Source organism: Micropterus salmoides, unplaced genomic scaffold, assembly GCF_014851395.1.
Source record: "Micropterus salmoides isolate LMB-PRFRI ecotype aquatic unplaced genomic scaffold, ASM1485139v1 Ms_hic_scaffold_19, whole genome shotgun sequence".
Taxonomy (NCBI): domain Eukaryota; kingdom Metazoa; phylum Chordata; class Actinopteri; order Centrarchiformes; family Centrarchidae; genus Micropterus; species Micropterus salmoides.
In genome coordinates this window covers 12,410,712-12,438,626 of record NW_024041039.1, presented here as the reverse complement: position 1 = coordinate 12,438,626, position 27,915 = coordinate 12,410,712, and the positions used below count along the sequence as shown (strand labels likewise).

General features: G+C 39.5%; 1 protein-coding gene across 1 annotated transcript; it reads right to left on the bottom strand.

The window, feature by feature from the left end:
* Positions 1–6,674: 6,674 nt before the first annotated feature.
* Positions 6,675–27,854, bottom strand: LOC119910291 (nardilysin-like). Its single transcript, XM_038728807.1, has 32 exons — positions 27,799–27,854; positions 26,947–27,184; positions 26,188–26,419; positions 25,621–25,702; positions 24,674–24,827; positions 23,431–23,504; positions 23,190–23,285; positions 22,888–23,010; positions 21,604–21,661; positions 20,969–21,042; positions 20,680–20,749; positions 20,319–20,396; positions 19,054–19,174; positions 17,166–17,224; positions 16,802–16,856; positions 16,603–16,707; positions 16,030–16,153; positions 15,614–15,700; positions 13,936–14,055; positions 13,756–13,807; positions 13,191–13,341; positions 12,180–12,307; positions 11,836–11,998; positions 11,601–11,632; positions 11,211–11,349; positions 11,035–11,082; positions 10,886–10,938; positions 9,225–9,308; positions 8,905–8,995; positions 8,519–8,635; positions 7,757–7,846; positions 6,675–7,680 (listed from the first exon to the last, which is right to left on the bottom strand). Exons 2-32 carry the CDS (start codon positions 27,147–27,149, stop codon positions 7,450–7,452), a joined length of 3,294 nt encoding a protein of 1,097 aa, XP_038584735.1. The 5' UTR covers positions 27,150–27,184; positions 27,799–27,854; the 3' UTR covers positions 6,675–7,449.
* Positions 27,855–27,915: the final 61 nt, after the last annotated feature.

Here is a 27,915-nt window from a genome sequence, read left to right as displayed (position 1 = left end):
ACCGCGTGATAAGACTTTACCGGGGGGATTGGAGGGGGTGGTGGTGGTGTTAGTGGACAGGGAGGTCGACTGGTCACCTTACTGAGTTAAAAGCGTAAAACTGATTTAACGCACTGGAATAACGCACTCTGTAGTTTGAAGTGTGCTGGTAGAGGGTTACACTGTCCTTGATTTCTCTGTGAAGTGAAAGGATTTCTTGACTCTGCAAACCTTCTTTGGAACTGGCAACGAGCCACCTGCCTCAGATAGTTTCATAAAGCTTAAAGACTGACGGCAGAAATCTCTAAACCCAGCCTGGCATGCCCACCACATTTAATGCGTTTTTTTGAGATATCTTAACAGAAACACTCTTTGGTTAGAGCCAGTTAGCCTATGTATTGTTTTTTAACTCTACAGATTTATAAAGCTGCCCAGTACAACAAACCACTGATTAGCTGGTCACTGAGCAGCTTCCCTGGAGTATAATACATAGGTGTCATTTATGCTGGGGACATGTCCCCAACGACTTTTTGAAATGGCTGATTTTGTCTTGCATTTGCTAAAAGTTTTCTGAAAATTAGCTTGCAACAAGAAATGCTAAATAACAAATGAAAATTCTATGAGAAAGGTTTACTTGCACAATATGAATGAATTAATAAAATGCAATGTAGAAGAAACAGATCTGTCTTGTCCAAAAAAAAGTAACTTAGGCTGACAAACAAGATGCTGAGACTGCATTATATTCGATAATATTTTTGTCACTGGCCACATGAATATTGTTTCCCTTCATATAAATAAAGACATTTCCACCATAAATTGGTGCAGAAAATTACTGTAGAATGCAGTAAATTAAGTTTAATGCTCAGAATCTTCTGGGGTAGGACAACCAGGCCCCCCAATCGAGTAGCCCTTTGCATCAATGAATATTTCTTCTAAATAGCATTGGAGTATCATCTTGACTTGCTCTCATCACTCCAATTTTATGCAGTATCACATCTGGTGGATGAAGTGTTTGGCCACACCCCTAATATGAGCCTTAAATGTCCCCACCACTTTTCAAAACAAAGTGATGCCCTTGGTTAAATACCAAAACCAAGTACTATACTACACAACAGCTGCAGTAACTTCAATTCTTGAGTAAATATATAGGCCTACTTAAAGAAGCACTGAAATATAATACTCTTTACAAAGGGTTTATAAATTGTAACTAATAACTTTATTAATTTTTACTAAATGGTTTACTGATGCTTTATATATCCGTTTTCAGCCATGTTTACAAGAAACGATTGGGTTGCCAGGCTGTGAAAAATATCTTCCTAATGTTTACATTCCTGCAGCATGACATTTTGTCTTTTGAGGTCTGTAGTTAAATAGGATGACTGATCCTATGAAATATTTGACCGTTGAAAGTCTGAAAAAAAAAGGCCGCAGGGCATTTAAATTTATCAATAAAATATTAACATTTAAAATCGCAGATGACTAACATTTGCTAATGAAAGTAATGACCTGTTAATGTATTACTAAGGATATTATACCCTTTTTTAAGACATATAAATGCACACTAGGTGGCTTAGAAAGCGAGAAACTCATGACCATTTAAATTATTATTATTGTTTACTGATTGCCACCTGGCAACTGAAAGGTTTATCTTATTAATGATATATAGCCTAACTGATCTGTAACGTATGGGTAAATTATTAACTAACCATTTTATAATATCTTTTTAAGGGTGCCTTGTTATGAATTGGTACTATGAAGAAAATAGATTTCACAATATAAGTATGATCACACTGAAAAGATGTTTTAAGCTCCTCTCCTGCTGCTTTACCTTAAACCACATACAGGTATTTGTCTCTTTAAGGTCACTGACCTCACAAAACGTCTAGACAGTAAAGTATCCAAGGAAAACAGTTTGGCTAGGTGCAAGCTGCTGTCCATGGTGCTGAATGAGAAAAGGGCAAACACTGGGACAATCATCCCTTAACCTCACTGCTACCAACTAAAGGATTATTGCATAAACTTTTGGTAGGCTATCTTCATCTTTCTAATTCCCAAAAGCCAACTGGAGCCATCTATCTTAAACTGCTTCTGCAAACAAGATCCATCTTGACCATAATACCCACATAATGAGGAGATTTAGCCTGGCTACATTTGTTTAAGTACAATCTTGATCCAGGAAAGTGGCTCATCTCTTTAGCATGGCTCTGCCTCTGTGTGTCTCTGGCTCAGTTAAGCTAGCTTTGTGGCAGGGGGCTGATGAAGGCAGGCCAGTGGGGAGTTCTAAGATTACTGCTCAAATTGAATAAAGGAGTCGACACATTACAGCGGCTTAGATGATACACCCCACTGCACTGGTTAATTTAAAACCAGTACAATTTCATGCACGGCACACACAAACACACACAAACAGCATGTGTAAACTTGGCCAGCCCCACTCTTTAACATTGTCTTTTCCTCCATTTACCTTCCCCTCTCATTCCCCCCCCCCACACACAAACACACATGCGTGCACACACAAAACGACTAACAACCACTCAGCGTGGCCCCTGCCTCATGACTTGAGTTCATTATTGCCTTGGCAGGGTTCCTCAGATGAAATTAGAATGACAACAGGAATGACACAGAGTGTAGCAGTGGAAAGTTTACACAGGGTGAAGTCGAGGGAGCGTGTGTGTGCGCTTAACAAATCTAATCTTCTCTGATTCATGGGCAAGCTTGTCTGCATGCATTTGTGATACACTTCCTCTTTGCGTATGTACTCAGTCTAAGAGATGGAGACGGAGAGCGAATGAGAAAGAATGGCTTCTGACAGCAGAACACAGCATGAGCACAATACTCTGGGACAAAGTCACAAAGCCTTTCTTAACAGGACCACCAGTTAGTGTTGACAGCACAGCCCGAGTTCATTTACTGGCAATACTACATGTGACACAGTTACATACTCCAAAGGCTGAATTACAACTTCCTGCTCCAAAGAAGTGATGAGACACTGCTGCTCTCTGCTGCACAGGCAGACAGTGAGGAAAGGCAAATTCTTATTTTCCTCAAAAGCACAGAGGATATATAGATGAGCTGCCTCATCTGTACTTCTTTTAAAAATGTGCATTGTGCTGAGCTTTTTAAAAAAAATTTTATACAATATTACATTTACATTACATTTACTCATTTGGCAGACACTTTAATCCAAAGTGACTTACATTTGAGGAACAACATCCAAGCATTTGTAAAGTAAGATATCTATGGGCAATGCATATGGGATAAATGAGATCAATTTCTAGGGGAAGCAATAAGAGTTAACCAATAGAGCAATCAAGACGAAGAAGAGCACAGGAAGTATATAATAGAAGTTAGGCAAATGGCAAAGTCAGTCCACCAGTTTGGTCCAGACTGAAAAATCTCACCAACTATTGGATGGACACCATGAAAATTATTGCCAGTGACAGGCAAAAATTGTCTGCGAATATAGCTACAATAAATCTTAAACAAGTAAAATGGTAAAAACACAAACTGATTTATTTCTCAATAAACCCTTTCTTATATACAGCACCTCTACAGAAAAAAGACCAAACTAATGGAAACATCACATAAAAAGGCTTCAACTGTGAAATAACTAAACTGAAGACATAAGGCTGAATGCCAGGGGGCCTGACACCAGGTCTGAAAGAGCTCGAATAGTCACCACTCAACTAAAGGCCAAATTGTCTTCAAGAGGGTTTTTATAAACACCAAAACACTCAAGTGGCTTCCATGGCATTTGAACTCACAAGATTAAAACATCACTGAACCTTTATGGGAAATTCCAGGAGTGCAGAGTGTGAAAAAAATATTTTCAACATCTTCAACCTTCGAAGAACTGTAAGCTTTTCTTCTTTATGGTGTTCTTGGACTGTAGTACAGATTTCAGGTGAGGTGTAGAGGCAGTGCAAGGGGAGGACTGAAGTCTTCCTGAAGCTAAAACTTGACTCTATGCCTTGGTAGCAGTTGATATTCACAAAATGTTTTTTTATCCATCAAAGCTACAATATCTTTGGTTTGTGTCTTTTGTGTAATGTAGGAACATTGTCCTATCCTTAATATCCTGTATTCTCCACAGAGGATATTAAGGCAGCTAATGATCCAGGGAGGCACAGCTCAGATCACAATAAACTGAAAGCTAATTAAATCAGTTCGTCATCACCAAGAATACTCTGTGGGACTGTACAGTACTGCATGTTACCAGAACTTGTCAATTTAATTCCACATTGTATCATTATGAAGTGTAACACCACCATCTATCCCATCTAGGTAGATTTTTGCTTCTTTTTAGCTGGGCTTTTATGTTTCTCTTTATTTTCTAATGAAGAAAAACACAGTCCAAGTCCAGTTCTATTCTTTTAATATTACTGTGCACTACAATTTCCTGTTACAGTATACCAGTATCTCTCAGCAAAAGAACTGCATTTAAACGTCATGTTTAGCTAACATTATTTCCAGGTTTGACACGCGGAAGCATACTTCTTTACTTCTGAATCTGAAACCAGAGCATGTTCAAATGTATTCAAAATATCCCACTAAAAGCAATGAAGGTGCTGTTTACCTTAACCCAGGGATTTTCAAAGACTGAGACTGTGGGCCTCCCCTCAGAAAAAATTTGATAAAAGGTGGCCCCTTCACATCCCACTTCCTTAGTTTTGCTCAAATCCCGGATGCCTATGGGATCATTATTATGTTATATGATCCCACACACACTAAACAACTGAGCCTAGATAGAGACATATTTTCAACACCAAATAGATTTTAAAAAGTTTGTCCTAAGGCATGTATTGGTTTGACTCTGATAAAGTGGGAAAAACAGTTCTCCAAAACTACTGTTTCTCTGAACTCTCTTTCACCAAATCACACACATAGGCTATTCTATGTGATTTCCTTTTGATAACTAATGCAATAACTAAAGAGAAGTTTCACTTGCTTTCACTGAGCTTCCCCTGAAACTGTTTGGAGCCCCCCTGGGGAGGCCTGCCTCACACTTTGAAAACTTCTGCCATAACCCAATATATCCCTAAGAGCTTATTTGACGTTAATTTTCTCTGACCCAAAGCCTGCCCTAAACCAAACCTGTTATACCTGCTACTACAACCATAACCCTACCCTCACCCTACACTAAACCTAAACCACGGAGGGGGGATCTACAGGAAACAATTTTATCTGGAGGGAAACCTTTCAAAGGGGAAACAGACTTGGACAAAGTCCTTTCCTTGATGGTTTAGTCCTCCTTGTTTTGGTAACTCTCATTGCTGTCAGGTTTTGAAAGAAAAAGCTCTAAAACAGATAGTATACTAGCTACAAGCCCAGGACCAGGAAGCCACTGATGTTCAGCATTTAAGTTAATCTATTTAGCAAAAAACAACAACAACAGATGTTTCTAAGGAGTTAGAGGAGAACAAAAATAAACGTTACAAACATAATGTACATTCTCCAGGTGGCCAAAAACACAACTCAGAATGAAGGCAAATGTTACTATGTGTCTTCCGAGTGTGTCAACACATGTTGCTAACAAATTCACCATAAGAACTTAAAGGTGATGTATTGTGTGTAGAATTTTCAATTTTCACCATAATTGGACAACAGAACACTGGAAAAAATGTTGCCTGATATGATGAGTCTTCATTTCAGCTGCAACATTCTGATGGTAGGGTCAGAATTTGGCGTAAACAAGATGAAAGCATGGATCCATCCTGCCTTGTATCAACGGCTCAGGCTGTTGTTGGTGGTGTAATGGTGTGGGGGATATCTTCTTGGCACACTTTAGGCCCCTTAGTACCAAGTGAGCATTGTTTAAACACAACAGCCTACCTGAGTATTGTTGCTGACCATGGCCATCCCTTTATGACCACAGAGTACCGATCTTCTGATGGCTACTTCCAGCAGGATAATGCACCATGTCACAAAGCTCAAGTCATCTCAAACTGACTCTTGAACATGACTTCATTGTACTCCAATGGCCTCCATAATCACCAGACCTTAATTCAATAGAGCACCTTTGGGATTTGGTAGAACGATAGATCCGCAACAAGTTAGCTTCAGTCATTGAGAAAAAAAGTTACGACTTCACATACATGACTTTTGCGTATGTGGTCTTATACAGTTATATACTTATACAGTTTTAAAACAAACTACAGCTTTCTTTAATTTCAAATATATATTTTAAATTGACAAACATATGTGTAATTCAGGGAACAATTTAAACGGGATCAAAAAATGTGTTGTCTCTCGCCATCTCGACAGGTAGGCTATCATACAGGTAGCACAATCATTATTATAAGTGAGGCTACTGCAGGTGAAGACTTTTCTACAATATGAGGCTTCCCTGTGGGCAAATTAGCCAATTCTCTTAACATTCTCTGCTGTGTTGGGCTCCAGATTAGTTTTTGATTACATTCAATAGTGCAGAGAGTCACCAGCTACAAAGCCAACACTATCGCCAGCAAAAACCCTTTTCCTAAGGTAGAAGGTAGAGAGTGTGAGTAATGTACAATTTACACATAAATTAAATCTGTGTATATTAAAGAGCCATTGCCATACTGAGTCACCATTTGTCATACAGTGGATTCAATACTTGGTTGTCTGTGGTGTTTGCTGTGCTGTCTGTTAAGAAAATTGCCAGTGTGTCAGTTCAGCTCTTTTTACAGAAAAGAAAAATATACAAAATGTCAAAATATTGTAAATGCAAATTCATTCCTCTTTTAGTATGAGATGGTAGAGGAAAAGCACAAAACATCATAATAAATTGAATTTCAGGCATACCATTTGACTAGTTTGAGCGCATTTTCACTGTGAAGACTTAATAGGTTCAAGTGTTTTCTGTATCAGTACATTGCTACATTCATTCACTCATCACTCATTGATTTATTTCTTTGCACAGTTTCATACCATGGCATGATCCAAGTCACCTAACAACAGTAGTTCACAGCAGAGCTTGATATCCAACACACGATCAATTCAAATACACTGAAGTACACAGTTCAAAGGACTGTCTGCAGATTTCATAGTTGATTTGTGTTTAACCTCAGTCTGGGCTCCAATAAAAACAGTGGAAAAGACGGGGATTCAGAGTTGTAATAGCAGCAGGGCTCAGAAAACCAAATAAATGAGTGTTTGATTCAAAGATTTTCAGTCAGTGAGCGCTCCCACTCTCCCAGTGTCTGAGGATATAAAATAATTGAGTGTGAGAGAGCAGAAAAGATTATCACTTAGCTTAAAAGAAAACACTATCATCACTTCCAGGCTTTTTGGTTATGCACACAGTGTGGGTAAAATCTGCAGCTTGGCCCAAGAGACAGAATCTGAGTCCAGAGAGGAGCCAGAGCTGTTTCAACTTCTTTCACCGCCACATATTAAGTGCCTGCATCTCTAATGAGGCAGAGTCTCTGAACGTGGCTCAGTGAGAGGCAAAGCGCTGCCTTCTATCTGTCTCACAGTCTGAGCATGAGTTTATTCGAGTATCTTGTGGTAGGGGAAGAGGGGCAGGCCTTCAGTGAAAGCAGGAATGTCCATGATGGCGATGGCGTCCGCCATCTTGGGTGAGACAGCAAGGAAGGTGAGCTTAGACACTTCACCGTAGGTAGAGCCACTTAAATCCTCTTCTTTGCCCTCTTCTCCTTCTTCTTTTCTACCACCACCCTCCTCCTCCTCATCACTCTCTTCAGCACCAAATCCCACCACCTTTGGGAGACAGGGATACATTTAGTGTGTTGACACACACACACACACACACACACACACACACACTATGGCTTACATGCACGCTTAGTTTGCGGCTGTTCTGTCCTCGATGTTCATTGAACCAGGAGACCAGCTCAGCCCTGGTCATCTGCTTGAGAGCATCGATCTAAATGCACAGAAAAAGATGGTAAGAACAGTTTAGCTGGTGGAGGAAGTGGAGCATCTAACAGCTAAAGAGCTCAATATTCCCCTCAGGAGTTAGTGGAGACCAAACCAAACCTAAAAGTAGAGTAAATATTAGACTAACATGCTTAAAAAAATCAATTTATGGTGATTTAACATATTTAATTTAGCCGCCATAAAAACTGTCAGGAAGGAGGTATGTATGTAACTGTTGTACAGCACAACAAGGATTCAGAGTTATTTATTCACATTATTATTCCAAATGATTTGACTATATATGACAAAGGTTGGGACAAAAAAAGGCACATATAGCCAACAATTAATGATAATAACTGTCAGAGAATGCAATAATATTCTAACAGCAAAAGCGTGTGACAGGTCAACTCATTATATAGTGGTTTCAAGCAGGCTCTAAATTACAACTAAGCCACACAGCCAACGGACGCATCTCTCCACAAAACAAACAGAATATTGCTTACTTTCTGCGACATTTTCGTTATGATATTGCACAATGTGATATTGGTATTGAATCAATATGTTGCCCATCCTTAATTTAAAATAAAGATTATGGCTAAGATTTGAAGTAAGGGAATGACTTAAGAGTCACTTAAAGCATTAAGGTGTGTGAAGATGTGTGTGTCCGTGTTGACCTCACCTCTCTGTTAAGCCTGTCAAACAAATACTGCTGAGTAACCACTTCGGCCCAGTTCCTGTCCACCTCCTCCCCGAGATGTGTGTCCTCACACTCCTTCAGCTTCACTAAAGCAGTTACCTATACACACACACACACACACACACACACACACACACACACACACACACACACACTTTTGACTTTGGAAATGTGCAACGGCAGATGTGGATATGCAGATACAACTTACAGGTTTAGGAAATGTGTTATTTATCCACCAAAGTAACTTGATGAGCAACTTTTGACATTTCCAAAACTTTTTGGTTATGTACCATTTTCTGTAACTTTTCTGCTTTTCCATAACAAGTGGAAACTCACAAATACACAAAACAATACACACACACACAGACCTGAGTATTAAAGGCCTCCTCAGTCAGCGAATTGAGCTTCTCCCCAAATGAAGCCAAGAACTCTTCAATCTTTAACTCCACCAGCTCGGTACTGAGAGAAAAGTTCATGAGAGGTAAGAAATATATTATAGGCTATAGGGTGTATTTGATTCCTTTAGTCATTTATCAGTTACACTCTTTCCAGGGCCAGATATATAAATTGTAGCTTGGGTTTGGGTGAACTGTAAGATAAATGATACCTTGGTTTTGGGAAAGCGGTTAAGATAAATCCTATCTTGCTTTTGGGCAGATGAAAGGTTATGATTGTGTTGCAGACTCACTTGAACTTGCTGGCCTGTGTTTCCACGGTGACAGAGAAACCCAGAACGCCTGAGGTGTTTCTACAGGTGGGGTAGACATGGTACCTGCAGAGGGGGGATATGAATAAAAAAGAAAAAGACAGCTCAGATGAGAGATGTTGAGAAGCAGACACAGATCAACACAGACAGATCAAAATACCTTCATGAGAAAGTGCGATTACGTTTGCCAAAAGTTAATGCCCCACCTGTGCTGACTTTCTCTACTTTGCATTCTATCATAAAACCACCCTGAGAATCAGAGAAATGTTATCATATACTATTATTGAACTGAGGATAAATGTGAAAATCATTGTTCCAATGTAACAGAAAGTACCCAACTTCAATTTGCACAGAAAAATAACTTGAATGGAAATAGCAAAACATTTAACATTTACATTTAAAAATGAAAGTTTTTTTTTTTTTTTTTTTTAAATGGAGAAACACTGGCATATTGGAAAGCAACAATAATAAGGCTTTAATTAGAGTTACTGGCGCTATATTAACTAGACCATGTCGTGAATGTATATTAGAGCCCAACCGATAAATCAGCCAATATTATCGGCTAATGTGAGCTAATTGCAGATAAATCAGAATCAGCTTTATTGCCAGGTACGTGTACACATACGAGGAATTTGACTCTGGATTGTACATTTCTCACCATGTGCTTACTCATACAAAAATACAAAATCACAATAATAAAAATAAAATAAAATCAGACAGACTTCAGTGTAGAAAACACAAATATACATATACTATGAACAAAAACCATATAGACATATTGACAAATAGTGCAGTGAGCAGAGTGCAAAGGATGCAGGAGTATGTACATATCGGAGGTGGATGGAGGTATACAGGTACATATACATGTACACATGTACACAGTGCTATGAAGCATAGTGCAAAGGATGCTGGAATAAATAAGTATAAGTATTTTGTGCAGGAGTAATGACTTGAGGTAGGTTGATTTGGTATACAATCTGTATTGGGGTTTATATAAACGGCAATTAAAAAAGAAAAGTAAGACAGATCCTTAAATCATGTTTTGAGTGTTGTGGTTGCAAAGTTTGTCCACCAGGGAGCACTCTACAACTCCCCTGTTGGCAACAAACCAATGTTCTTTTTATAACAACAAAAAAATATATTTTTAAACTGCATTATGTCATGTAATCTTGGTGATCTGGACTTAACAAATGTTAGGGACAATCTTTGTTTATGTTATGTGTTTCTGAAAAGAAGAAGAAATTAAATATCACATAATGATCAGGCCCTAATGCATATAAGTAGTTACCATAACAATAAAGATAATAATAAGTAATTTAACACATTTCATACAAAAAGATGCAATACATTGTGCTCCAAGAAGCTGATAATTCACATAAAAAGACAAATTCAAGAAAAAAGTACATTACAATTTTTTAAGGGGAGAAATAAAAGAGTGACTTAACCTCAAATAAAATTAACAATAAATAAATGAAAATTAATACTGCGGCTGAGGTAAAACATAGTAAAAGCTGAAGCTGAAAATTTCAGTGTGTGTTTAAATGTGATAAATTTAAGTTTAATGGGAACATTCATATTTTATTTTGCCCAAATGTCATACATTTCCTTGTAAAAAGCTGTGTTGAAAACATGACAGCACTCACCCCAGAGTCTCTTTGGTCCGGAGGAAGTCAAAGCAGGGTTCCTCCATGTGCATCTGAAAGATATAAACAACTTAGTCAAGCTTAGATGAATGACAGAATGAATGGAGAAGTGGGACGTAGGAAAGTAAACACAATTCTTTAGCACTCACCACCAACAGCTCCATCAGTGTGTGTTCCCTCAAGGTTTTGAGGCCAGACTAAATGGAAAGGAAAGAGAAAGAAAAATGGGAGTGAAATAATGTGCATAAAATAAATGATGCTATCTTGGAATATGTTCAAGCCAGAATGTCATAGAAGTTGTGATGTAGTCCAGATCTGGTTGTACCTGGTAGTAAACGGTGACCTCAGAGTTGGCGTCTCCCTTATTGAGTGATTTGACCTTACAGATGTGGTTCTTCTGAGGAAGCTCCACCACTCTGAACATCACCGGCACCTCTGCTGGCAGCTTGGAGAACTGCAATTTTCTGCAAAAGGACAAAAAAAAGGACAAAACGGGATGAAGAAATGGGGATGAGATAAGTAAAGTGAATGAAAATTTGAAAGGCGGGAATAAAGAAATAAGTGTAAGTAAAGAAGGTGAAAGGGGAATTGTGGACTGAACTACTGAAAATAATGTAAATTATTGTGTATGGCAGCAAACAAATCCATTTGTTTGTCATCCATTGTATAATATTGGTTTTCTCATTAGGGAGGGCATTCAGAGGAATAGACTTACTCTGTGACATACTGCAGGAACTGTTCTGACTCCTGTGGAAAAGATATAATAAAGGGTAATGAACAAGTATAATAGAGAGAGTGAGGAGAGGAAATCAGAAAAAAACATCAATGTACACTCAGTACACTCAGAATCAATTGATGCTAGTGCAGACATGGACATGATTTATTAACTAATCAGCTAATTTAACTGTTAATCAATGTTCTTGTCTATGTACTTTCTGCTGTCTACTCACAGCTTTGCAGAAGTTGCCCTGCACGAGTCCCTCAGCGTACAGCTCGGCCCTGAAATTGCGGCTGAAGTCCATCAGCTCACTGCTGGTTAGACCGGCCATCAGAGCCTGATACTTCTCCACCATTGACCAGCGGGAGTGCTCCAAGATCAGCAAACGCACGTCCCTGAGAAGAGAGGGGAAAGGAGGAGTGAGAGAGAGGGGAAAAAAGAGGACAAGAGCGTAGGGGTTTTCCATTCAGGGCTGTCACACGTTTCACCACTAGAAGGCATCATATACTTGAAGATAAGCCATGAAATAAGATGGAAATGTCAGAGGGAAAAAAAGACAGAAGGTAAACAACTCACTTGCCGAGTTTCTCAGGTTTAATGAGGATGTTGAAGTAGGTTTTCTTGAGCTGCTCTGCGAACATGTTGAAGACATCAGGGGAGGCAGAGAAATCAGCCAGGTGGTCAATGATCAGGTAGAACAGCAGCTAAAGAGATATATGGGTAGAAAAACAGACAGACAGTTAGGCAGAAAGGCAAAATGAAGAATCACCATAATTATCATGCATGAGGTCACTGCAAACACATCTGTGTGTGTTTGTGTCTAGAATGAATATGTGACTATGCATGAAGACATCATGTCTATCTAGATTTTTACACAATTTTTACAGAGTATGTTTAAAATTGGTTAAAAATTTAGTGGCAAGAGTAGTCACTTGTTAAAGGAATAATTCCACATTTAGGGAAATATGCTTACCTGTCAAAACTTGAGAAGATTGATACTGGCCTCATGCCTGTACGGTAAATATGAAGCTACAACCAGCAGCAGTTAGCTTACCTTACACTTCTGTTTAAACAACATATGAATTGTTAATAAGTGAGCTTTGGAGGTGCTGGTAGGCAGATTACCTTTGGACAGAGGCAGGCTAGCTGTTTCCCCTGTTTCCATTCCTAATGCTAAGCTAAACTAGCCATCTGCTGGCCCCAGCTACATATTTATATACAGACATGAGAATGGTATAAATAGACATTTTATTTACCACTTAAAGACAAATGTAAAGCATTTCTTATTAGAAAGTGGTATCAAATAGTTATTTTAGTTATCTAAAATAAGTTATATTAATGTAGCCAACAATTACACTGAAAGGAAAGTTTATGCCTTATGGGGCATATGACAAAATAAGGCTTTATCTTATACACATGGATTTATCTGGTGTACATTAAGGATATGCACTACTGTGAAATAGTACATGTATTGCATAATGTACAACTAAGCCAAACGTTGCCAGAAAGTTTATTAATCAGTGTGTGGTTTTATGCATATAATCGTGTATGTTTATCTGTATGGTTTCTCCAGATGCGTTCACTCACAGGCAGTTTGTGGTTAAATCCTTTAACCTTGATGACCAGGCCGTGTTCACCTGCCACTATCTTATACTCCAGCTGGGCCACTTCTGCCTCGTAGGCTGGCTCTGCCAGGTAGTGGCCTAGGATGTTGACCAGCAGGTCAAACAAGACCACACTGGAGGGGAGGAAGGACAGGGGTAAGAGTTGAGAGAGAGAAAAGATGGGGTGGAAATTAGGGAAGAAGGAGAGCAGGAAGGAGAAGGGTGAAAAGGGAAAAAGAAAGAAATGGGGAGAAGGGTAGAGGAAAGGAGGTAGGAAGGAGAAGGCAACAAATAAGAGCAAGAAAAGGAACAAGGAAGGAAAGGCAAAGGAAAAAAGCAAGATAAAAAAAGGAATGGAAGCAGGGAAGGAAAGATGGTAAGAGAGAAGTAAGGAGGATTCAAGCGATTAAAAGAAGAGGAGGATGAAATTGTAGGAGCAGAGAGAGAAAGAACAGATAAAAAAAAGAGTGAGGGATGGCAGAAAAGAAAGCAAATCAGTGCTACAGTAAAAACAAACACTATTTTCACAAGGTCAGATCTGAACTTACTTCTTAGCTGACTGCTGGATTACAGGAGAGATTATGTGGAATCTGATGTAGGCTGTAGCAGGAAAAAGGGCAAACGAGTGTCAACACCTTCCTAATGATATTAAGTGTCTTTATGGAAACATCTTGCATGCTAAATGATGCGCACAGGCACACACACACACACACACACACACACTTTACCTTTAGGGATTTTGAATTTGTTGTCCTTCTTGTACCACAGGCAGCCACTGTCGCTGTTGGCTATCTGGATAGGGAACTCAGTGTCTGGGCAGTCAGAGGGCTTCAGGGTGAAGTCAGTGGCTGAACACATAAACAATAAAACATAATTCGACTCAGTACAATCTTATAAATAATGTGTGAGTTTCAACAATTCAATATGTCCTGTTTGGGATCACCATGTAGGTAGATGTCAAAATTGTAAAAGATGTCGCCCACCACATTAATAAATAATTCAATAACCCTTGGGCCAAGTGAAGACGCATCATTTTATGAGAATTGGCAATGTGGTGCTTTGCCCTTCCAAAATGTATATACAGAACAAGCCAAAATGGTCAGAATCGGACAAGAGGAGCCTTGTTTCAGTTAAAATCTTGGCCTTTAATGAATGTACTCCAATAAGCCCGATCAATGCGATCTGCAAAGGTAACTGCAATTGTGTAACCTGTTTTGCATCAGTCATATTGGTGGTGAAGGATGTGAGGTCAGTTACATCTGACAAACTACCACAAGTGACTTTGTGACATGTGACACGTGAGTCAGTGTCGGATGAAGATAACACGTTTAAAACAAATCTGGGGTTGTGGAGTTATCAGAAGTCTGTAGCCTGATCTGTGCTTGATGCTAGTGGCTCAAGGCTACATTAGTCGCTACTAGCATAACACACTAAAATATCCTGTTGAGTTTTTGAGAGTAGAATAGAATAAAAAAAGACAATATCTCCATTTCTGCTACATTGATTTTGATCCAGTTTTCTACCCATTGAAAGTCTGACAATGGGAATGTTAGCAGTGCAACACTAGACGGTGGAGTACTAGTCTCAGTATTAGTTACCTGTAATTGTTCAGCTGTAATTTAATCATTAACACAGACAGTTTCAAACAACGTAAATGTCTTTCTGAATGTTGATAAGGCTACACTTTTACAGTAGGAAAGGTAGCGGTACTACACATTATATGAGTTTGGCTATTTGCTGGTAGACCAGCAAAGAAAGGATCACCCGTTTCTTTCTTTCTACTTTTTCTTTCATTGTATGAGTAGACTGATGTTAACGAGTGATCTGTCAGGTTAGAAAAATCCTCATTTGCCAAACTGTGCACTGAGTTAACCAAAATCAGCAAGACTGAATGCAGAATGTCTTAAAATGCAAAGTGTTTCTCCGGACTAGATTTAAATTATAGCTCCTATTTCCTACTGCTTTTCAGTGACCTCCCTAGTCCTTCTGTAATATGTTATTTGGGTGGGAGGCAAAATAAATTACGCATATGCTTTCTGGATGAGTTTTAAATAGGATTAAAATCACTGACCACTACATTAAATTCTGAAATCTCTTAATAAATAAACCCCGTCCAAATGACGGAATGACCTTGAATTATAACACAACCATTCGATGAGTGACAAACAAGGGAGTGATATAGATGACAGATATATATTGACCAAAATGCACTGTTCCTCCAAGTTTGGTCAATATATCTGATTACTGTATTTGTTGGATGGATGAATGGAGAGCAAAAGTACAAACTGCTGGAGCACATCTCGTTTATGATCATCTTATTGGACACTTTTCAGATACTTGCAGCAGTTTGGGGCCAAAACAGCCTACTTTTTTGCCTGTAGTGCACAAAGACATTTAGTCACCCACCAATGAATTTGTTTTCAGTAGGAAGGTAGAGGTCACTGCTAAGCTCCAGGTTTCCTGTCCATCTCTCCATCCACTCCTGCTGGATGTCTGTGTAAAGGAAAAACATCTATTAGCACACAACATGTATTTGCAGTTTAGATTCATGTTGTGAATTGAATGAGCTAAAGACTTTATTCCTACAAATGGAAATACAGGTTTTGGACATTTAAAAAAATGAAATGCTGCTCCAACACTATTGTTTGCCATCTAAAAGACAGAGATAAATGCTGGCATTTGTACTGCTGACAGTCTGCATTATATCAGCCTGAATATCACCACACAAGGGGAAAAAGACAATTTATTCACTGAATTCCTACATTGTGAGAAGGAGCTGTTACATGGACAGTAAACAAACAAACAAATACACAGAAACACACCCTCCACGCTGTATTGTGTGCCAAACCACTTCTCCCTGAGGGGACACTGGCCCTCATGTTCTGGTGACAACAGCATCAGGTTGGCTTTCTCAGGGGTGAGGAGGGACAAAGCTGCACTGATCACCTGCGCACACACACACACACACACACACACACACACACACACACACACACACACACACACACACAGCAAGAGAGAGAGACATGTTTTTATTCTCTTTGTTCTAAATGACTTGTTTATGTGAGGATAATTTTAGCTGTCAATCACAATAACAGGCAGCAAAACTAAACAGAAGTCATCACAGAAAATATGCAAAGCCACAATTAGACTGCAATGTTTGATGCAAAATAATATCCCCCAATCAAAGACAGCACCAACAACTCTAGCATATCTATTTCTGGCATATAAAAGCTATAAAATTATTCACATATCAGACAGAAAAAAAAAAGTCTATATTTTTTTCTACTTTTGAGTGACCTGTTTCATTAACATCTTTATCTAAAAAAAGGAAATATATGATTTTAGAATAAAACCCTGAACTGGTTCACTCCCCGAACTACTGAACTACTTACTTCTGGGTTGAACTCAAACATCAGCTGATCTCCTGTCAGGAAGTCGCCTTTAGGGAACAGCTGCATGTTCTCACAAATGTCCTCGACGTACTCTATAGGGTCAATCTGACAAAGAGGAAATCATTCTCACTGGTAAAAACACAACATTAAATTGATGTTAGTCCAAAAAACATCCAATATGAATATTTAGAATTCTTACTTGCTCCTGATAGTGAAACTCGTTCGCTTCAATCTTCTGTATCTCTTCATATATTCTGAATGCATGAACAAACAGATTGAAATATTACCTTTATTCATCCCACACAAAAACTCAGATGTCACAACATCAGCACTCCTTAACACAGATTAAAGAACACAACAAAAACAAAAATAATGAAGCTATAAATGAACAAACAAACAATCAAACACACCCAGCACGTTAACCTGTCAGGATCCAGTAAAATGCAGTATTAACTACCTCATGTCCTGCAAGGCACCAAAAAACCAGACAGACAGAATATAGAAGCTGTTTTGAGTATCCCTGCTGTGTTGTTCTGTTAGACTGTGTGTGTGAGTGACAGTGCCTTTGTTGTGGTCCGAGTGTCTGCAGCATCTCCAGGTACTGGAACACCAGGTTCGTCACCTGTGAAAGACCGCGGACACACAGAAAGTAGATGTTATAACTTAAAAGCCCTTCAGATTTAATGAATCATGACTACGTTCATCTTATTGGTAAAATTACTGTAAAATGCCTCTTTTCATGAATCGCACTGCTAAGATTTATAAAACATGGCAATTCCACTGATGCAAGGCAGAGGCCGGCCATCTGACAATTTTTATTTAATTACAGTCATTAAAACAATCTATGACAGTCATTTGAAGAAGGTGTCTTTATTTAAAAACTAAACAGAAAGCAGTGAGGTTTTATTCGCCCCCCTTTTGAGATTCAAACTTGAAATGAAAATGTCACCTCCGCCTTTGTGAATAAAGAGTAATAATTATTCACTGTGAACAACAGGGTCCTGGCAGTCTTTTTGTTAGAGGACAATACAGGAAGTGAAGTGTGACATAATAATTGCTATATATGGATGCAGAGTATAGACATCTTTACAGATGTGATTGGTCCATCGTCTCATTGATCTCTCTACAAATAAGTGACTGAGCGGCTACCTGTTCCTTTTTTTTTTGTTTACACTTCAATGGACAAATAACCTATTAAAACATATTAAAATATGCAAAATACAACAAATGATTACAAAGAAATGTTTTCAACTTTTTCTTTAAGGTATTTTTTCGTCTTAGCTTTATACGGTATTTTGAGTAGTGAAATACAGCCCTGCGATGGACTGGCGACCTGTCGAGGGTGTACCCCGCCTTGCGATTGGATTGGCTCCAGCCCCCCCGCGACCCTGTACGCAGGATAAGCGGTTGACGATGGATGGATGGATGGATGGAAATACAATATGTTGTTCCTTGTATCATTGATTTATTCATATGATGTGTTGAATGTTGTTGTCTATCCTGCACAATGACTTTACTAAGGTAGTTCCTCACAGTGTTACCTCAACTCATCACACACAAACACAGTCTTGCACTGGTGAAGTGCCATTTTTCAGAGGTGCAGTGAGGTTTTTTCGTTGCTGGCGCCAGTTTAATATGTTGGTGCCTTTCTGTGTGCCTAGTGGATAAGAGGCACAGCAGAAAGCGTGTCACAGATAATCCAGTGTCATGCTGTTATTTTGATGTCAAAATGAGTGCTGTGCACCTTCAGCCTGCTGGACCCTCAAGTCAGTTTACACAACAGCTAATATCATTGGCTACGATTGTAATCTGTCTTTAAGATAACCACCTACAAAGTACATTGATGCATCACCAAGTGAGCCTCAGGTGTGCCACGCACAGTAGTAGTAGTTGGTGCTCTGTGCACGCCACACTTGACTAGCGCCCTGTGATCCAAACAACTCCAGGTTCATCCTCGCTGAATGGAAGAGTGAGTGATCAAGTGCTCCTGATCACAATAAACAACATCCTCAAGGCTGTCGCTGCATTTAAACAGCAGTTATCAGCGCAAGTTTGTTGACGGAAACATTTTTCCATTAAGTACTTCATCTTACAAAACAGTGCTCTGGTTGAATGATCGCCAACTGTCTCCCTTGTTTAACACTTGCATTGTCATAGCAACTGAACACACTGATTGCTTCCTTGAAATTACCTGCTATTACCTGTATTAATGACAAGAAGGCAAAGAGGCCAGCTGGGTCCTTGAAGGGTAAATCTAACTTACTCTGCTACCAGTATCTGATAAACAGACAGTTAAGTGTGTCAACATTTCAATATCTGAACCATACACACCAACATACAAGAAAAATACTGACTCTGTGAACTGACAACAAATTATATGGATGATACATTATGAGCTGAAGATAAATGTGCAAGATGAAAGCGCTGTAAAAAGTGAGAGATTTTCTTTACCTGGTAGAAATTTTGGAAACCTTCATCTGTGAGAGTGATGGAGATGGAGAAGATAGAGTAGGTGGTGTTTTGGTCAAAGCCAGTTTCACTGTTTCCTCCAAACAGAGCCAGGGCCCAGCACCTACAGACAAACAAGTACAGACATGAGCACACATTAGTCCATTCATTTTAAAATAGGAGTGCTGGTAAATATTCACTCACATAACGTGGAAAGAGAATACACATTAGGTGTTGAAAAATGTGCAGGGCAATAAATAGAAAATATTTCACTTCATGTTTCTTGATTGCCAGGCTTTTGTGGCCCCTCAGTCAGCAAAGCTTTGGAAATCTCAGAATGAAGAAAAAATACATCATTTTGTTATGTGTTTGTCCTGACTTGTGTGCAGCTTTTCATTCATTTAAAATTGAAAAACAACTTGCGGAGATTTGAAACTTCAGTGAGCTGGGTAATCTTTCACACTTAACATCATATCTGCTTTTATCTGCATTAAGACATGTTCCAGCAGTATGACGGCAGTATCTACTCTTAAAATTACGTCTAGTAGTAGATAACCAGTGGTGGGAAAATTACATGAAAAACAAAATAAAATGTTTACTCTTTAAATGGGCCTGCAGTGTTGCAGAGTATATTTTTATATTTATATTCTGTTGTATAGTAAATGTACTAGAAGTTGCAAAAAGTCTGGTATGTTTCTGATCAGTAGTGTTCCAAACAGTATGTGATGGACACGCAGTAGACCAACCATTCCCCAATTTCACTGAGGGTGGACAACAATGTCCCAATTTCAAACCAGCCTGTCGGCCCTGGACATTGTGATTGTCTGAACTCAATAAAAACACTATTGCCGTAGCAGTTTGTCTCGACTGGGAATTGAGACCGAGTACACTCAAATTTCACTGTTGTCATTTATCAACATTTGAAACAACAGACGCAGTAACTAGGAATATTCTATCAAATGCTCCAAGAGGTGCTGATGGTAAAGGGACTACTGGATGGGCTCTTGGTACTGTGGGAATACAGAGGGCCACTTAGCAACAAGAGGCTGAAATGCTCTTGTATAACCACAACCAGAGATGAGAATGTATGAATCACATCGTCAAGTGGGCTGGCAGAGTGTATAGATTGAAGATTGGGCTCCAACACTCAGGGCTCGCTCAGAGCTTGAAAAAGATTATGTATACCCAACAAATTGAAGACCTTTTAATTGGGGTTTTGGAGTGCCCTCAAATCAGAAAAACAAACAGACACAGGCAATAAGACTCACTTCTTCCTGAGCACAGAGAGGATGCTTCCTGTGCCTTCATGGCCAATCAGCCAAGAGATGTAGTGGAGAGGTTTCACTCTGAAAAGAGGAGGGAAGAGCATGAAAAGGAGAAACAAAAAACATTGATGCAATCCCTCTACAATCAGCGCAAAGCATGGTACCATTTGGCTGGTCTAATTCTATGTTTATATGAAGAGGCACCACTCTGGAGAAAACAGAAAGGAACATGGGGGGAAGGGAAAGAAACACATTTTATGCAGTGTCTTCCAAGTCAGGGGAGAGCATGGTCTGTTATGGGTTGTCTCATTCTGCATTTATGTGCCGTGTACCATGTGATGTTTATCTACTGTATGTAGCTCACCTGTAGTATTTTTCCTGAGGGGGGAGGGCCCAGGTGATATTCAAAGCATGAACTTTCCTAACAGGGATGACTGCAAACGCACAGACACACAGTTAGAGAAAGTTATCTCAGCTTCTGCTTATCACTGCTGGCCTGTATTCCCTCAACCTCTCTGGATTGTGATCCATTAAGACAACGCTACAAGCTTTAATATCCTTTAAACCACTTCCTGACCCTGCCGATTTATTTAGGGGTTGGGAACACCAGATGTGTTCAGTATTCTGAGATGAACAGTAGGATTGATCAGTACCTCTATAGAGCCTGTTAAAGGCTGGTGTGTCAAAGGGATCCAGCATATCAGAGAAATCTGGCTTGGGTAGACCACTGTAGACACAAAAACAGAATTATGGGAGGCTGGGAGTGATTTTACTGCATCAGTTAACATCAATTAAACAGTGCCAATGTGTCACCAAATGTCACTAACATGTTTTAAACCCACCATAATGCCTTTTCATAATTGCAAAAACCTAAAAACTTCACCAGAGGAAAGATTTGTTTTAGTGTATCTGCACTGAATATTTTTAACAAGAGGCAACGGAAATGTTCTAGAAGAAGTTATTGTCCAATTATTGTTTACATGTCTCCTCGGCGGAACTCCAAAATGGTTCTGGGTAAAAGCCTGCCACAGTGACTCATAAAGCAAGCAAGAGTGGAGTTCTGTAAGAAAACACTAATTCGGTTGGACTTTGGGAGAAATCATCCCTTTCAGGTGTGTGAGGCTGAAAAAAAAATTACACGGCTGAGATGAAAAGAGCGGAGGAAGACACGGAGGGAGGCTTGACATTTACATTTGAGCAAAGTCTCAAAGGACATCCAGGCTCAATCTACTGTATATCACACCCGCACCTCATCGCCGTGTCTGAGAGTCTCTTCTCCAATACTCACTTGTTAGGCACCTTGCTGAAGATCTCTCTCACCCACTCTTCCAGAGTGTCCAGTTTCTCTAAAGGACAGACAGTGTGAAGGAGGATAAATTAGACTTCGAGTGCATCTCAAGTTTTCTGGCTGATCATGTATAATTCTAGATTTGAGGGGGGAGTATTCCCTCCATGCAGAATGTTTGTTTCAAAGCAAGTGTGCGGTTTTAAATACATTTAACCCAAAAAGGGCAAATGTGTCGTTATATTCACATGTATAACGATGCATGCATGTTTTTCACCATCACTGTTTACTGAGAAATCTCCTACAGTAGGCATACCAATACCTACAATGTCAATAGTATCGACATGAAGTTATGACGTTGTGGATCCATGACCACTCTCTCTTTGGACAAAGCATTCTTTGCTTCAAGAAAAACACTCCTGCTCTGTGCGCAGCATGAGATCAGATTGAGATCGAATGCTCACAGCATGATGGGAAAAGGCCAATTATTGAGTTTATTCTTTAATAAAAGAAAACAAAGTGATGCAATTCATCTTTTCAGCCCAGTTTGTTTGGCTGTGCTGTAAATGCATGCAGAGGTTTCTCTTACAGACAAGCTGCTCAAGGACTTTTTGTTCTTCCTACAGAATACTCATGTCATTTGGATGAAACTGAAATCTTGAAAATAATAGTGATAATGGCAGATTTAAGCTATTTCTATATCAGCAATGGATCAAATGGCTATGTGTAATGTGAAAGTTATCTCTCAGGTTGACAAACCCATGGGGATTTATGTCTCAACTCTGCAGTTCCCCTCTCATAAACCATAAACCCTCTCATAAACTCATGTACACTAGCTGCCCAACACCAAAAAATGGTGTTTCAGTGGTTCCAGAAGTCTTTGAATAGACGTTTCAACAGGAACATAGAAGGCAAATAAGGATGATTTTTTTTCGCAGTACAACTGTCAACACCAGTCATTGTTTCACTTGTATACTGCAGTTAATTAGCTGTGTAAGATTTTTTGTGAAACCCTGAAAAATATGTTACATATTTTGTATCTGACTTTGTTTGGAGAAATATTGCAATTTGAGTTGATTCAGGAATGATTACCCACAGTTGGCTGAACATGGATGAAGAGAATCCTTATTAGCGCCGTGACTAATGGTTGTTTATATTGCCCAATAATCTACAGATTGCTTTTTCTATTAATCAATTCATTTCTTGCATGAAATCAATTAAATGTATGTGTCAGTCTACTAATAGACTAGTTTTTGATGGATAATAAATGGAATAGATTTTCCTGACCTTTTGACTGCACAGCCAGAGTCATGTAGTGGGCAGAGTAGTGTTTCTTCCAGAAAGCACGCAGCCGCTTATACACATTGATCTTCTTCTTCTTTGGCTCCTGCTTTAGGGTCTGGGCATTCCCTGTGAGCAATCAATTCAGCAGGACTATAAACATCCTACAAAAATGGTTTACAAATGCAGGAATATCAGCAAGAAAGGAGACTTGGCATCTGTCTCAGCGCTCCTGTTTGTTTGCTGAACATACCCCAAGGAGGCCCTGAGTGTATTATGTGTCCCAGTGGTTGTGTTTACCAACTCACCCCAGCAGAACTTGCCCATAGGGTGTCCAGGTTTGGCCAAACTGCCAAACAGCATCTCCTTCCTGTGGGAGTCTAACGGCTTAGCCAGCTGGTACTCTGAAAGACAGAAGGAGAGGCAGAAAAACCTGAGACGACAGGACAAGACGGTGGTGTGCAAAAGAGCTGCATGAGGAGAACTCAGCAATGCGGCTGATGAAAAGTTAACTTCTCAGCATGGAGGAGTCATGCGCAGAAGCCTCACCGCTGTCAACGGCCTCCACCTCCCTATCAATGGCGTCTCGGATCATCAGGGGACAAATGAAGAACTGAGCCCACCTAATGGGGGTTAACAGGACAGGGAAACTATAATCAGGGGCCACATACCAGTCAGATAGAAAGGACACAGGTCAGACAGAGACAATCAGATGCAGACTGATACAAAACAAAGACAACACCAGAATGGCGGGGACTCATTGAGCCTGTAATGTTTGTCAGACTCTGTTAGCACACATCAGGAGTCCATGTTACACCATATCCTGTGACCCATCAGATTCTGAGACATCAATAGGATTTTTCCGCTGTTTTGCCACTAACATTTTTTATCATACTTTATCAAAGGCATTGGAAAAAAATACTTCCCTCTTAGTGACTTACTTAGACAGGGTGACAAACTTTAGTACAACAAAATCACAGCTATCAAATGAGGGCACTATGTTTGTTAACACTTAACAAAATAATGTGTGCAATAAAGTATGATAAAAACATTTGCAGTTGCAGAATACTGTAGCTATAATTCTAGTCACAAAATACAGCCTAACACCGGTTGTACCAGCAGTTTAAGTTCAAACTTAGATTAGTTACTAAATGGACATTTTCACATCACTATATTAAAAAAGGTGGCACCACATAAACTAAATATTACACAGAGATTAACTAAATATTTACATCCAGTAACTGCCAGGTGGAACTGTTGCATGTTGTAGCTAACTGAACCAACTGACAAAGCTAACGTTAGCTTGTGATAATACAAAAAAATTATAAACATATTATTAAAATGTTAATTTAATAATTTATTGAGTGAAGACTTAAAGAGCTGATATAGGGGATGGTCACATGACACTTGTTTACAATCATATTTAGTAACAATGAACTAGGAAGATTTAAAAAAAAAAATACATACCTCAAATTACAAAACTATCATTAGACCTAGCTAGCATAAATGACTAAACAACCTTAGCTATGTTTGCTTAATCAGATATCAACATAACACAGTAACCGTTAAAGACAGGACAGTGTGTTTTCTCTGTATACAACAATACCGGAGCAAGTCTTGCCGCAGTGTCCAAAGATCATCTTTTAGTTGGTATGTCATAACATTTTAACATGTGGGATTTTTTTTTCGAGTTTATTCTCCCCTTTTCTTATTCCTGTGTTTGTGGTTATGTGAAATTCATCTGATGGTCCTCAATAAGTCCACTTCTTGAGAACCTCTGCTCCTTCCTCACCTGTCAAGAGCCTCTTTGAAGCTTTTCCTCTGGACGTCAAACTGGAAGATGGTCCTCTCGCAGTCGGTGGAGGCATTGTCGCTCCCACCGTGCTTCTTGAGGAAAGCATCAAAGCCATTTTCTGAGGGGTACTTCTTGCTGCCCATGAAAACCACTGGGCCACAATGGGAAAACAGTAGGGGAGAGAGAAGAGAAAAAAACAGAAGAAGAATTTAAAAAGGAGAAATCCAAACAACTAGTTTGGTGACGTGCCTTGCATTTGTGGTTTCTGGAAAGCTGGCCAAACTCAGTGTGGTATTATATTTCCCTGCTGAGGCACAAAATAATTTGATAGCGATTTTTCCAGATATAGTTGTAAAGAAATCTCTAAATATTGCTCTTATAATATCTGGTGACAGTCTTGATGACAGTCTGTAAGAATGAGCAAGGCTTTCTTTTCATTGAAATTAGCCATTTAAGAACAATGTTCAACAATCACATCAGTAGAGGAGACAGATATAACAATTTCTGCAGTAGGATCAATAGACCGGAACGCAATTCAGAAGATACTGTATATTGTATTTCAAAGAGATGAGAGGAACTCTTTCTTTCTTGGACCAGAAAAAAAAAAAAACGTTAATGCAACAAGTTCCTGCTTGTTCTTTGTTGCTTGGTGTATTCTGTGAAAGTCCAACATTATTAACTGACATAGAAGTAGACAAAACAGAACCATAAAATATGGTTGTTGTGTTTTTCCTTTTCCAAATCTAAAGAAGTCAGGATATATAGGATGTTGTATGTTTTACAGACTCTGAGGCAAATGTTTAATTTATGATTTTGGGCTACATAAATAAAATTGACATGACTTGACTTGATATCTATGGGAGAATTAACCCTTGACCAGGCAAAGATGAGAGGTCTTTTTTCAAAGCCATTACTTGATTGACCCTGTATGGTTGAATACTCACTGTGTTCCAGAAAGTGAGCGAGGCCAGGGAGGTCACTGGGGTCGCTGAAGCTGCCGGCTCCAACACACAGTGCTGCTGCAGACTGACAAAAAAACAAGATATCAGCTAAATATGCTGTCCTGCTGCTGTAAATACTCACACACAAAATCTGTTTAACAATGATGTATATTCGTGACTAGTTTTTTTAAGGTTTAATTCTTCCATAGGAATGATTTGGAATGGGCTTTGGACTACAGACATAGCAGGGAAATCATAAAGTATTGAGACACGGACTAACAAATTAATTGTTTTATTTTTTTCATGGGATTTGTTGACAGTAAGAATAATTTAGAATATTGCCAGCCTTATCCTTTAACGTTTTAGACATGTGGCTATAAAGTGTGTATGTAACAGTACAATAAATATTTTCAAGTTTGTGTTGACAACCATTTTGCACAAAATGTATATCTCATTTCAGCCCAAATGTCTTTAGTTTCATCATGACTCAAGTTTTTCCCCCTCTTCCATGTCTAATCTAAAAAAAAGAAAAGAATGGAGCCTTGCATTTAAAAACATTCCCAGTTGTACCTGCTTCTCTGCATTTCTCTTCTTTTTCCCCTCATTGTCATCATCTTCATCATCCTCATCACTGCCCTTCTCATCGTCATCGTCTTCTTCGTACTCTTCATCTGTTTCTTCCCCAGATTCATCGTCGTCCTCTTCCTCCTCTTCATCTTCTCCATCCGAGTCTTCTGACGCCGCTGGCCCGCTGTAGTCCGAGATGAGCAGAGCTCGCAGCCCGTTGTCCAGCACAATGTACCTGCAGGGAGTAAAGTCAAAAGTGATACAGCACAGAGAGCCTTGAGAAAAAGTATTGTTTCATGGAGTTTTACAGCAGTCACTGTTTTTGCTTATTTTGCTTTGTTAAATTAAATGCCTCTTTGCAGGCTACATCTTCTACCCTTTGAGACTCTCTTGTTCTATTCTTTTCCACAGCAAATGTATTTGCGTATGCCCCAGAGAGGCCCGAGGCACTGGTGTGTGCTTATAGCATGAAATCCTCTCATCAAACTACAATAATACTGTACTGATCCAGCTGGAAGAGAGGCTCCATATCGTTTTTGGATCTGGGTTAGTGGATCTGGGTCATTTTCTCAGTGTACTGTGTATCATTCAACATGAAATCATATTAATAACAATGACAATGAGAATAAAGTACAAAATAGAGGAGATAAATCGGGTAACAGGCAACAGTACAACGGATAATTGAAACACTCAGGAGAATGGCCACATCTAGTATGAAAGTTTGATTATGGATTTAACTTGTGCAGTAGAGGTGTCCTTTACCTGTACTGTTTGGGGTCACTGGGGGACTTGATTATCTCGCTGTCTCCAACATTATCCAATTCTCCTCCTCCTCCTCCTGCGTCCCCTGCAGCCCGGCTTTCCTCCCGGGATACCGGGTCTGCATCTTCTGCTGAGGCTCCTGCCTGGACCGAGCCCGGGGAGTCACACACTGGGGCGTTTCTGAATTTGTTTGTCTGCGGCATCCTCGGCAGAGATGATGAGACTTTGGCACTGCGGGCTGACAGCAAGGTGCGACCGTAAACAACAGGACAGCTCGCTGTCACTGGCAATTTAGTCCTCAGCAAGCATCGTGTCAGCCTGAACAGAGCTATGGTGAAGACCCTTCCTGACAGACGGGTATGGCAAAATGAAAGCTCAGAAACCAATGGGACCAAAACTACGCTCTATGGAAGAGGCCTATAGGTTTGAACGTGAACTGTCAGTCACACCAGCCAGCGCCCACAATACAGCTATTCACACATGCTGTCTGGTGGTTTCGCCCTATTCAGCTAAATGTCAGCTAAAATACGACCCAGCCAGACCACCCCAACCAAAACCTGAACCTCTCATCAGCACAGCAAGATTCAACACAGCGACACAGACCAACAAGACCTACCATAAAAACAGCCAAGAACAAATGACTACAGTAACAACAGTTACAAGCAGAGAAAGATAAACACAACGTTAAATGGGTGCTACAGGCTACAAGAAGAATTTAATGTCAACAAACAGCAACACATATTATTTCAAATGAGCTTTAGCGGGTTTAGTTACTGGCGTGTTTCAAAGCAAACCCGAACAGAAACTTTAACAAGTACTTAATGAAGCCAGTGTGACAACAGTCTTTCATACCTTGCTCCCTACTGACAGCACACTGGCCTGCACTTTAGTGAATACGAGCGTCTCCCCCAACAAGGGGCGCTGTGATTCGCTGAGAAGATTCGGCGCTTCATCATGCCGTACTCTGAT

Excerpts from the sequence above, each read along its gene's own strand:
- LOC119910291 (XM_038728807.1), bottom strand. The coding sequence starts at position 27,149 with ATGCCGCAGACAAACAAATTCAGAAACGCCCCAGTGTGTGACTCCCCG. Across the intron at positions 13,342-13,755 it reads ATCCAGCAGTCAGCTAAGAA|TGTGGTCTTGTTTGACCTGC; the intron begins GTAAGTTCAGAT and ends CCTCCCCTCCAG. Across the intron at positions 7,681-7,756 it reads GCCGCAAACTAAGCGTGCAT|GTGGTGGGATTTGGTGCTGA; the intron begins GTAAGCCATAGT and ends TGTCTCCCAAAG.